Source organism: Podarcis muralis, chromosome 13, assembly GCF_964188315.1.
Source record: "Podarcis muralis chromosome 13, rPodMur119.hap1.1, whole genome shotgun sequence".
Taxonomy (NCBI): Eukaryota; Metazoa; Chordata; class Lepidosauria; order Squamata; family Lacertidae; genus Podarcis; species Podarcis muralis.
The window spans coordinates 46,515,404-46,528,317 of NC_135667.1; the positions used below are offsets into that span (position 1 = coordinate 46,515,404).

At 46.0% G+C, this 12,914-nt stretch overlaps 1 protein-coding gene across 2 annotated transcripts in view; it reads left to right on the forward strand.

Moving 5' to 3' along the window:
- The first annotated feature begins 644 nt into the window (after positions 1-644).
- The window catches only part of LOC114581624 (putative protein PTGES3L), a 39,139-nt gene continuing 26,869 nt past the window's right edge, over positions 645-12,914 (forward strand). The window contains exons 1-8 of one of the 2 annotated variants that reach the window (XM_028701985.2): positions 645-685; positions 845-958; positions 3,054-3,120; positions 4,812-4,910; positions 5,887-5,976; positions 9,112-9,165; positions 9,358-9,387; positions 11,480-11,812. In XM_028701985.2, coding sequence (XP_028557818.1) covers positions 660-685; positions 845-958; positions 3,054-3,120; positions 4,812-4,910; positions 5,887-5,976; positions 9,112-9,165; positions 9,358-9,369 — 462 coding nt within the window. In that variant the 5' untranslated portion in view covers positions 645-659 and the 3' untranslated portion in view covers positions 9,370-9,387; positions 11,480-11,812. Of the gene's footprint in view, positions 686-844; positions 959-3,053; positions 3,121-4,811; positions 4,911-5,886; positions 5,977-9,111; positions 9,166-9,357; positions 9,388-11,479; positions 11,813-12,914 lie in introns of those variants that run through there. The other variant, XM_077917548.1, reaches the window with a different exon arrangement.

Consider the following 12,914-nt stretch of genomic DNA (forward strand, 5'->3'; position numbering starts at 1 on the left):
TTCTGTTGGGGATAATCCAGACTGAAATTCCCAGGTGTCAAAAAAGGTTATTTATGTATGCTACCACTGCGGACTGTGTTTTGTTAGCCCCAAAATGGAAAACGAGTGAGGTCCCAACCAAAGAAGAATGGCAACTTAAGCTGACGGAATATGTACAACTCCCAGACTTAACATCTACAATAAGAGAACGAGAAGGACTTACATTTAAAGAAGATTGGAAAACATTTATTGAATATATGGGAAATAATTGTGTACAGCTGAAAACACTGGCGGCATTAAGATAAATTCAACAGTGTAAACAAGTTTTGATGGATGCAATAACGGAATACTGAATGGTATAGTTTCTGTAAAATATTCAGGGATTTATGATATGTAAAATGAACCATGTAAAGAGATGAAGGGAAATCACTGATATCTTGAGGATTTAAAATAAACAGAAAACTTTATAAAAATTATATACAAAAAAAAGTTTGGGAGCCTGTCTTCTTTTGCATCTGGCTACCCAAAATGTTGCTCTGTCTCCAAAACCACGTATGTGAGATCGCACTGCTTTAAAGTGGGTTCACTAATAATCGCAGAGTTATGGTTTGCCATGCCAAGGTCCTAAGTGCAGACAAGCAAGCCCTCCACACATAAATTTGCACTGAAGGAGAGGGAAGATGGATGCATGCCGTTCTAATTATGGGTAAGAAGCCACAACCATTTAAAGTGTCAACCCCGTTTAAAATTTGTAGCACTGCTAATGGGTCCTCACTGTAGGCTGAGATCACTCCTGCCCCCTTCATTCCACTGGCAATGGCACTTGCATCTTCGCCATCCTAATATCTTCTGCATGTTTCCTAAGGCAACCAGCCAAAACTCTGTGGTACGACCGCCCACGATGGATATTCCTGGAGTTCTGTGTGGAGGACAGCACAGACGTGAAAGTCGATCTTGACGATTACAAAGTTGTGTTCAGGTAAGGGGATGTCTTGCTAGCACAGCTGCTCTGCCCTGCTGTTTTGTTACTTTGCCGCTGGTTGTTGTTATTTTAATTTTATATAACTCACCCTGGATCATTAGGTGAAGAGTGGGGGTATATGTATAAATATATAAAGTGGGTTTTCTCGGTAGTGGAGTCTGCCCTGTGGAACGTCCTCCCATCAGGTGTCAAACAGATAAACAACTTGTTATGTACTGAAGTTCTCACCCTGGGCCAGCAGGGGGATACTGTAGATAGTTCAGGTCCACATATACAAATAAGGGATCGAAAGTGACATTCAGTGATTGGATAGTTACAGAAAGTTGTTACAATTACGTTGTTCTGGAGCTCTATATAAGCAGGATGGCTGAACTGTTCAGTTCAGTTCTGTTCTGGCCTGTGAATAAACAAGAGCTGTTTGAAGAATCGCTGTGTCGTCTGATATGTTCACCCACAACTTAACACAACTATTTGACTTTTAGAAGACATCAGGGAAGTTTAGTGGTTCATGTTTAATTGTGTTTTTGTTGAGAACTGCCCAGAGTTGCTGGGGCAACCTGTCAGATGGGTGGCATACAAATAATAAAATTATTATTATTCTCATTATTATAATTATTATAGTGTAGCACTGAAGGGTCAATTAAGCAATCCATGTTTGTCTTGATATGTAAGAATCTTTTTGCTAGCCTCTGTTTCTCCACATGTAAAATAACCTGCTAAGCCCTGGAAAATGCATAGAACTAATGTCGTACCTTGGATCACAAATGCCTTGCCATTCAAATGTTTTGGCTCCCGAGTGCCGCAAACCCGGAAGTGAGTGTTCCAGTTTGCAAACGTTCTTTGGAACCCGAACGTCTGACGTGGCTTCCGCAGCTTCCTGCAGCCAATCGGAAGCTGTGCCTTGGTTTCGGAATGTTTTGGAAGTTGAACGGACTGAAACAGATTCTCTTTGACTTTTGAGGTACCACTGTACAGTGTGGGTTGCTTGCTGATCGTAAATGACTCCCCTGTACTGCTTGCTAACTTCCACAGTTGTCTACTTCTATGTTGGAATTTGGTTAGGATTTGTTTACTGATCTGGGATGGTCCCACGGGTTTTTTAAAAAGAAAATAATATGTTGGTACTCTTGAAGTTGTTACATTAAGTGCCACACTTTTAACATCAGGGTGAATGTGCCGGTACTGTGTACCGTTGAGTACATCCAGAAGAAAAGCTCTAGGTGGATCTGCAATCCTGAACTACCAGATACAGTGGTACTTCAGGTTACATACGCTTCAGGTTACAGACTCTGCTAACCCAGAAATAATACCTCGGGTTAATAATTGTGCTCCAGCGGCGCGGCAGCAGCGGGAGGCCCCATTAGCTAAAGTGGTGCTTCAGGTTAAGAACAGTTTCAGGTTAAGAACGGACCTCCGGAACGAATTAAGTACTTAACCCGAGGTACCACTGTACTATGAAAATTTACTTTCAGGAAACGTACAATGGATGCGGCTGCACATCTTGCATTATGATTCGTGCAGCTTAGTCCAGCATGGACGCCAAAACCTGTTGTAATCAAGGAGCTTCTGTGAACCTAACTCTGCATAGAATCGTAACCTCAGCTGATCCATGGGGAAAGTCCATCATTAAGGTGTAGATTCCTTTACACCTAAGACAGGAATCAAGGAACCTGTGGCCTTCCAGTTGCTGTTGGATTTCAGTCCCATCCATCCCAACCCACAAAGCCATTCTTCAGAGATGCTGGGAGTTTTGGTCCTGCAACATCTGGAAAGCCACAGGGTTTCTATCCCTGCCCTCAACAATATGAAGATCCAACAGATGGGCCAATTCTTTTGAAATCTCTTAGCTGCTGTGGCAAGGAGAACATTTTAGGTAAAACGTGTTTCATAATTTCAAAAGTCTAGCTGTGAGCAAAGTTTGTGCAATCAATTGCCGCGAAGACCTGGCCTTTGACTTCTTTTTGGGGCAACTGCAGTGCTGATTAATCATGGTTGCAGCTTCATCGCTGATAAAACCACACAGGACGTTATTCAGAAGTTGTTTTTCGTAGCTCCTCAGGAACCCCACCGTAATCTTTTTGTCTTTCCACAGTTGTAAGAACGCAGATGGTGTGGAGTTGTACAACGAGATTACCTTTTATGCCCGGGTTAATTCTAAGGTGAGCAGCAAAACAAGGGGGTGCCATTTTGGAAGGAGTGTGCTGCAACTGCCAGGGGCAAAACTGCCCTCGACCTTTACGTCTTGCCACGGAACTCTTCACCAGCAGAATGAACAATAATGCAAAGTTTTGTCTCGTCCAGCTGGTAGATACGTGGAGCCCTTGGCTGGCTGCCGTTGGCACTTCTGCCACCAGTTAAAAGTGGCTGCTTCTGCACAGAGACTAAATGGTGCATGCTTTTGAAAAATGACCAAGGACTGAGTTGTCCGGGGAGCAGTTTCTGCTGCCACTGCTTTAGCTCTATCAAGGGCAAGGTCCAAAAAGCTGTGCAGGACCTTCTCCTCACTCCATCTTCCAAATTTTAGAGGCTGCCAACAAGTGGAGGCAACAGAGAGGTTGGCACATGGCTTGTACCTTACATTTCACAGAACGTGCGTACCTATCAACTTCATTCATTCTTTGCCTGGCTATTTGTAGCGTGTTTGCGGTGGCAACAAACTGAGATGCTTCCGCACTGGGCAGTTATTGTGGAATAGCCACACTTTGTATCCCCAAGGGTTATTATTTTTTTAAAAAAAATTATTTAACTTTATTGAATTGCAGTAACAAAAACCAAACCATATCACAAGAAAAAAAGAAAAACAATAAACTACACAAAAGAAAAAATTAAAAGAACACACCAAAAAATACATTAAAACATAGGCTTCCCTCCACCCATGTTTGACCTCCTTCCCTTAAACTTATTTTATTCATTGTGTTATTAATATTACATTTTGTTCCACTTCAATCTGTTTCCTTAATATTTCTACCCTGTGAACTTTATTCATTGCATATCGATATATTTGTCCCGCAACAATGTTTTTCCATGTACTCCTTCACACAATCCCATTCTTCAATTAATTTTTGATCTGTTTGTCTAATTATTAATACCGGTAATTGTTAATTGGTGTCCATGATTAAGTCAGTGGTGGCAAGGTGGCTGCTGGGAAAATCTGCATGTTGCAAATGACCACAACCACAGAGAACTGAACATGTTACAGTGGTGCCTTGCAAGACGAAATTAATTCTTTCCGCGAGTTTTTTCGTCTTGCGATTTTTTCGTCTTGCGAAGCACGGTTTTGGAAAAGCTTCAAAAATCACCAAAGTCTTCAAAAACCTCAAAAAAGGCTACCACACCGCGTGCTATGAGTTGCTCCTTGAAGTCAAGTCGCAACTGTATTAACGGTGTTAAGAAATAGGAAACAAACTTGCAAGACGTTTCCGTCTTGCGAAGCAAGCCCATAGGGAAAATCGTCTTGCGAAGCAACTCAAAAAACCAAAAACCCTTTCGTCTTGCGAGTTTTCCGTCTTGCGAGGAATTCGTCTTGCGAGGTACCACTCTACTGAGTAGCCTCACCCTAGGTTTTGAGTGTTAGTTATTCTGGCTTGGAGAGATCTGGCTCGTATGAAGATAATTGGCAATCAGTTCTAATTACCTGCTTATTTTGGTTGCTGGTTGACCTGGAATTGCATGAAAACAATGGAATATGTGTTTCCAAAACCTATAATCTATTCATTGCTGCAGACCAGTGCACCTGGGCTCAGCCCTCATTGCTTCATAAAACGTACAGAACTTTCTCCCAAGTTTGGTTCTGCTTCAGATTAGCCTCTTGGGCCGCCTGATATTTATTTCCCAACATGATCGCTTTCAGGATTCCCAGAACAAGCGGTCAGGCAGGTCCATCACCCTCTTTGCACGCAAGTGGAAGGAAAAAGTCGCTTGGCCACGTCTCACCAAGGAGGACTTTAAGGTAGGGCCCATGGCTTGTTCTCTTTTCCATACAAAGCTGAGGTCACAGATCATAACATTGTCGAATTGGAAGGGGCCACAAGGATCATCTAGTCCAAGCCCTTGCAAAGCACTCACTTGGGGCGTCTTTTTTTGAGTGAAATCTTTGGTGCAGTGCTATCTATTCTCTGAGCTCAAGAAGGGAACTCAATAAGGCTGAGTTGCATTTGCCACATGCTGAAAAGGGTTTGTGGAAACACACACACACACACACACACACACACACACACACACACACACAGTGAGCTTTTGGTTAATAGGGATTCCCATAACATCCACCCCCAATCAGTTGTTAGATACTGAGTTGCTGGAAAGGGGTCAGAAAAACCAGAATTCTCAGCTGTGGCTGCTATCTGGCCCTATTATGCTATTGAAACATTGGGAAAAGAAATAAAGGTAAAGGTAAAGGGGCCCCTGACCATTAGGTCCAGTCGTGGCCGACTCTGGGGTTGTGGCGCTCATCTCACTTTATTGGCCTAGGGAGCCGGCGTACAGCTTCCAGGTCATGTGGCCAGCATGACTAAGCCGCTTCTGGTGAACCAGAGCAGTGCACAGAAACGCCGTTTACCTTCCCGCCAGAGCGGTACCTATTTATCTACTTGCGCTGGTGTGCTTTCGAACTGCTAGGTGGGCAGGAGCAGGGACCGAGCAACGGGAGCTCACCCTGTCACGGGATTCGAACTGCCGACCTTCTGATCGGCAAGCCCTAGGCTCTGTGGTTTAACCCACAGTGCCACCCGCTTCCCTGGAAAAAGAAATAGCTGGGGACAAATAGACTCTGGCAGGGGCCAATTCTGTCTTATTGTTGAAAAGGGATAAAATCCGGAAGTCAGATTGGCTCAGTGACCAGCTGTTCCCCCAAAGCTTCTCCTCCAGCCAGGCGAAGAAGCAGAAGCAGGGAGTCTGGGTTAAACTGTGAATCTTCATCTTACTTGCAGCCAGCATGGCTCTCAGTGGACTTCGATAACTGGCGCGACTGGGAAGGAGACGAGGAAGTGGAGGCAGCCATGGTTGAGCACTATGCGGAGGTGAGTCTGTCCAGCTATGGGACCAAGGCAGAGTCTTGAGCTGTCTTCAAATCAGATCTGCAGTGGTGCGGCTTATAGGATTATTATTATTATTATTTATTGGTTTTATATACCGCCCTAGACCCCAAGGAGACAATAGTGACTGGCTGTGTGTCCTATGATTTTAGGGCTCTCCCACTTTTGTCACGAGCCTAGAAAGCACGAGTCTGAGCAGTTTTGTCCTTTCCTCACTGCTTTCCCCAGGAAAACCTGATCTTTCATGATAAAATTAGATTCATAGAACTGTAGAGTTGGAAGGGACCCCAGGGTCATCTAGTCTAACCCACTGCAATGCAGGGCAAATGTCAATCCAGAGAAAACCTGGCTTGTCCAATTTAGTGGTAAAGATTGGGTTTCCCCGGGGGGCAAGCGGCAGGGCAGTGGCAAGTCTGGATTCCTTGACCAGCAACGACAGCAGGAACAGCAAGACACTTTCACCCAGGCAGCAAAGCACAGTTAATGTGGCTGGCAATTTTATAGCCAATGCACCTCCTGCCATTACAATTATGCTAAAATTACGTAGGCTTTTAGAAGACATCTGAAGGCAGCCCTGTTTAGGGAAACTTTTAATGTTTAACAAACTGTTGTATTTTAATATTTTGTTGGAAGCAGCCCAGAGTGGCTGGGGAAGCCCAGCCAGATGGGTGGGGTATAAATAATAAATTATTATTATTATTATTATTAGGCATCACATATAGCCGTTCCTTCTCAGGGAGTGAAATGTTTCGCAATGCTTATTTGTCCTCACGTTAACTGCTAAGAGGCAGGCTGAGGGAGGGGCACAAAGGCTGGATAAGTTGCATTAAAATAAATCCATGGCACGAAATGTTTTCTATCACCTGGCTTATCATGTACATACAGTTTGACGGTCTGCAGACATTATCTGTTACAGAAAGAGGCTTGTTGTTGTTGTTGTTTAGTCGTTTAGTCGTGTCCGACTCTTTGTGACCCCATGGACCAGAGCACGCCAGGCACTCCTGTCTTCCACTGCCTCCCGCAGTTTGGTCAGGCTCATGTTTGTAGCTTCGAGAACACTGTCCAACCATCTTGTCCTCTGTCGTCCCCTTCTCCTTGTGCCCTCAATCTTTCCCAACATCAGGGTCTTTTCCAGGGAGTCTTCTCTTCTCATGAGGTGGCCAAAGTATTGGAGCCTCAGCTTCAGGATCTGTCCTTCCAGTGAGCACTCAGGGCTAATTTCCTCCAGAATGGAGAGGTTTGATCTTCTTGCAGTCCATGGGACTCTCAAGAGTCTCCTCCAGCACCATAATTCAAAAGCATAAATTCTTCGGCGATCAGCCTTCTTTGTGGTCCAGCTCTCACTTCCATACATCACTACTGGGAAAACCATAGCTTTAACTATACAGACCTTTGTTGGCAAGGTGATGTCTCTGCTTTTTAAGATGCTGTCTAGGTTTGTCATTGCTTTTCTCCCAAGAAGCAGGCGTCTTTTAATTTTGTGGCTGCTGTCACCATCTGCAGTGCCCAAGAAAGTAAAATCTCTCACTGCCTCCATTTCTTCCCCTTCTGTTTGCCAGGAGGTGATGCGACCAGTATAGCCATTCCTTTTCAGGGAGTGAAATGTTTCGCAATGCTTATTTGTCCTCACATTAATTGCTCAGAGGCAGGCTGAGGGAGGGGCACAAAGGCTGGATAAATTGCATTAAAAAAATTCCATGGCACAAAATGTTTTCTGTCACCTGGCTTATTATGTACATACAATTTGACAGTCTGCAGACATTATCTGTTACAGAAAGAGGAGCTATAAAAGGCATTGAACTATGCTTGTGGGCTTCCCACAGGCAGCTGGTTGGCCTTTGTAAGAAAAAGATGCTGAACTAGATGGACCTTTAGCAAGGCTTTTCTTATGGCCTTAAGCTCCACTTTCAAACCAGCAGAAACCATACCAACACAACTCTTGGTTTCCAAGATTTAATCAGCCATTGGGCAAGTACTTTCAAGCTTTCATTTTGCTTCTTCAATGGTTAAAACATAATGATGATGATGATGTTGATAATTAATAATACATGTTATGTACTGAGTTGAATAGGATCCAAAAAGCAGCAGTCTGATTGGTCCTAGAACAATAGGACCCAGAATGCAGCAGTCTGATTGGTCCTAGAACAATGCAGCAGTATGATTGGTCTGCAGGAGCCACCCAATCCAGCTCCAGGTGGAAGTGAACCCGCAACCTGATTGGCCTACAGGAGTATCCCAGAATTAGCCAATCACGTGCGACACATTGTGTAAATAATGTATATAAAGCAGATATTTTGGGGGAACTTTCATTCCTCACTACTATGAGCTGAATAAAGAGCATGAAATCCACATTCAACTCCAAGTATATTTCAATACAACATGCCAACAGAGGGGTGAATAAGCCCAGAGCACAAAGCCAAGCCATTCCCCACTGCTCAACAGCTCTACTGAAGAGGCTCCTCATGAGGCCGGAGGAACATCGCCCGGCTGTGAGGCATGGAGGCCACTCTCCGCAAGGCCCTTTCCACCTGGCCGAGGGGGCTGGGCCCACACTCACCCAGCCCTACAAAAGAGGCTCCTCCTGAGGCCGGAGGAACGTTGCCCGGCTATTGTTTTATTGATTTATTGACTGAATATGCTGTAAACCGCTTTGAGAGTGTTATTAAAACTATAAAGCAGTACAGTGGTACCTCAGGTTACATATGCTTCAGGTTACAGACGCTTCAGGTTACAGACTCCGGTAACCCAGAAATAGTGCTTCAGGTTAAGAACTTTGCTTCAAGATGAGAACAGAAATTGTGCTCCGGCGGCGCGGCAGCAGCAGGAGGCCCCATTAGCTAAAGTGGTGCTTCAGGTTAAGAACAGTTTCAGGTTAAGAACGGACCTCCGGAACGAATTAAGTACTTAACCCGAGGTACCACTGTATAGAAATTTAAAAAGAAATAATAAATAAATAATAAAATTGACAAACTTTTATTTGTATCCCGCCCTCCCTGGCAGAGACCGGGCTCAGGGCGGCTGAGGTGCGTCACTGTGGAGGAAGGAGGAGAAGATGCAAATCTTCTTGTTCTCAGAAATCAGTGCTGAAGTCCTCAACTTTCCTTTTCTCTCTCCGTCCAGCTCATGCAGAAGGTCACCAAGAAAGGCCCCCCTCCTGCCATGGATGACCTTGATGTAAGTATTTTGGGGAGAATGACTGGCAAGTGAGAGCCATGCGGTTTAGATCCATAACCCCTTTCAGCTCTGTCAGCTCCACGGCAGACTGGCTCTCTTTGCCAGACTGTGCCACCTCTACAAGCTTGGGAGGGGATATGCTTTGAGCTCCAAAGATACTGATCGTTCCCTGTCTGTCCTGATCTTTCCTAGGATGACATCTGAAAAGCGCAAGACTCAAAGGTAATCATCAAGGCATCCCTCTCCATGTCTGAAGGGGTGGGCAGACAAGCAGCTGGCGGGACCTAAAAAGGGGAGAGGGGGGTGTTGCCGAAGGGGTTGGGCATGGAAGCAAACAAGCAAACTAGTCTTGGCAACTCTGAAATAGCTATCACAAAAGAATGTCATACTGCTGCAGTTTTCTTTCAGCTTCCAGGCCAATCTTAAACTGTCAGGGCAGCGTCTCAGTGGCAGGCCCCGTCTGCACTATAATTTAAAGCAGTATCATACAGCTTCCCCCAAAGAATCCTGGGAATTGTAGTTTTGTAACTACAATTACAATTACAGGGACGCAGGTGGCGCTGTGGGTAAAACCTCAGCGCCTAGGACTTGCCGATCGCATGGTCGGCGGTTCGAATCCCCGCGGCGGGGTGAGCTCCTGTCGTTCAGTCCCAGCTCCTGCCCACCTAGCAGTTCGAAAGCACAATTAAGTGCAAGTAGATAAATAGGTACCGCTTTCTAGCGGGAAGGTAAACGGCGTTCCATGTACTGCTCTGGTGCCGGTTCGCCGGAGCAGCTTCATCACGCTGGCCACATGACCCGGAAGTGTCTGCGCACAGCGCTGGCTCCCGGCCTCTAGAATGAGATGAGCGCACAACCCTAGAGTCTGTCAAGACTTGCCCAGGGGTACCTTTACCTTTAACTACAATTACACAGGTGGCGCTGTGGTCTAAACCACTGAGCCTAGGGCTTGCCGATTGAAGGTCGGCAGTTTGAATCCCCGCGACGGGGTGAGCTCCCATTGCTCGGTCCCAGCTCCTGCCAACTAGCAGTTCGAAAGCACGTCAAAGTGCAAGTAGATAAATAGGTACCACTCCGGTGGGAAGGTAAACGGCATTTGCATGCACTGCTCTGGTTTCGCCAGAGCATGTCATGCTGGCCACATGACCCTGAAAAACTGTCTGTGGACAAACATCGGCTCCCTTGGCCAGTAAAGTGAGATGAGCGCCGCAACCCCAGAGTCGTTCGCGACTGGACTTAACTGTCAGGGGTCCTTTACCTTTTTATCTTTAAAGGGTGTTGGGAGTCACTAGGAGACCTTGATTCTCACAGGGTTGCAATTCTCAAGAGTGGTTACAACCCTCTTCCCAGGGAACTTTGGGAATTGTCACTCTGTGAGGTGAACAGGGGTCTCCTAACAGCTCTCAGCGGCCCTAACCAACTACACTTCCCAGGGTTCTTTGGTGGAAGCCGTGACTGTTAAAAGCGGTATGATACTGCTTTAAATGCGTACTAGATTCAAAATCTCAAGCCAGAATCCTAACAAAGAATCCTTTGCTCTGCTGTGGGAATCCCCGCGATGGGGTGAGCTCCGGTTGCTCTGTCCCAGATCCTGCTAACCTAGCAGCGCGAAAGCACGCTAGTGCAAGTAGATAAATAGGTACCACTGCGGCGGGAAGGTAAACAGCGTTTCCGTGTGCTCTGGTTTCCGTCACAGTGTTCCGTTGCGCCTGAAGTGGTTTAGTCCTGCTGGCCACATGACCCAGAAAGCTGTGGACAAACGCCAGCTCCCTTGGCCTGAAAGCGAGATGAGTGCCGCAACCCCATAGTCGCCTTTGACTGGACTTAACTGTCCAGGGGTCCTTTACCTTACCTTTGCCATTTTACAGTCAAAAGAATCTCCACCCAGCTCTGCCAATGTCTGTTCCCAAGCTTTATGGAGCCCTTGACCTAAAGACCTTTGGTGGGCCCTCCACCCTGAGTTGGACCCGCTCCTACCTGTCACTGTCCTCGCTCCACAGCCCAGAAGGAGAGAACAAGACAAGTATAGCCTTCTGCTCCTTTCTCAAGCTATGCCTTGGGGGAGGGCAAGGGAGCATGCTGACAGGTCAGGGAGGAAGAGGAACACACCTGCAGGTTGGCAGTGGGCCTGGGCAGGTGCCCAAGAATGTGCCAGCCCTTGACACACCGGCCTTGAGCGCTGAACATCTGGAAGTGGAGGTGGCTCTGAAGAGCCTGCTGTTTGCTGTGATGCACAATTCCTCATCCCTTCTTTGCCTTCATCCCATTTGTGAGACGTTGTGAATTCTGTGATTATTCTCCCCACCGCCACCAGGTACAAAAGCAATGCTGGGATTGAACAAGAAGTAGGCGAGAGACAAAGTTGTGGAGCAAGTTGAATTGATGGATTCTGATTCCCCCGGGATTTTCATTCTTTTCACTTTTGCTCCAAGAGATTGCATGATGGCTGCACACCGTAGACTGGGACTCTCTCCTCCAAGACTCTCATTAATAGATGGGCAATACCACCTCTCCAACCTCTCTGACCTACAGCTCCCTCCATCCCCTTTTCATGTCCTCAGCTTCTCTCTGTAGAGTTTATTGTTCCTTAAACATGTTGTATATAAAGGTTCAAAGCTCTGCCAATAAACACTGGTAACAGTTCTGAGCTTTTTGTTGGCCGTCACCCATTGCTGCAGCGGAGAGCATGGTTTTTGTTTAGTCTTGAGTGTGTTGGAAACAAAAATTGCCCTTTTCCCTTATGGGGTATCCAAGAGCCCATATAGAGTCCTTACATAGGTTCCCTATTGGTAGGAGAGAATAACAGAGGCCAACCAGAGAATATTGAGAAGCAAAGCAGCTAGTAAGCTTGATCTTTATTGATCTGTTGCAACAGGGTGCTCCCGTCACACGCAGGAAAGGAGGAGGACCCAGAAAAATGGTGTGCAAGGCCTTATAAAGACTTTTGAAATTGCCACCCTGTAGATCAAGACCACCCCCAGAAACATCATACATACATCACAGAAGGGGTGTAACCTTAGACCACCCCCCAGATACATCACACCTTTGTTGTTGTTGTTTAGTTGTTTAGTCGTGTCCGACTCTTCGTGACCCCTGGACCAGAGCACGCCAGGCACCTCTGTCCTCCACTACCTCCCGCAGTTTGGTCAAACTCATGCTGGTAACCTCGAAAACACTATCCAACCATCTCGTCCTCTGTCGCCCCCTTCTCCTTGTGCCCTCCATCTTTCCCAGCATCAGTGTCTTCTCCAGGGAGTCTTCTCTTCTCACGAGGTGGCCAAAGTACTGGAGCCTCAGCTTCACGATCTGTCCTTCCAGTGAGCACTCAGGGCTGATTTCCTTAAGAATGGATGCGTTTGATCTTCTTGCAGTCCATGGGACTCTCAAGAGTCTTCTCCAGCACCATAATTCAAAAGCAACATCACACCTACATCACAGAAAAGGCAGTCTAAAACAGAAATTTGAATATTGTTTTTCTCCTGTCGTTGTTTATCTCCTGTCTGGCAGGTTACTTGATTGGATTTCCTGGGTAGCCTGGCCAGTCTTTTGTAATATACTTAGTTCCTGGACCAGGTCACAGGCTCACACCCTATTCAAACACAGACATACCCTTAAGACAGGCAAAATTCCTTCCAGTAGCACCTTAAAAACCAACTAAGTTAGTTCTTGGTATGAGCTTTCATGTGACAAGACAGGATTTGTGAAGGAAAAGACAGTGGAGAGGCTTTTCCATTTTGACCTTGCAGAGA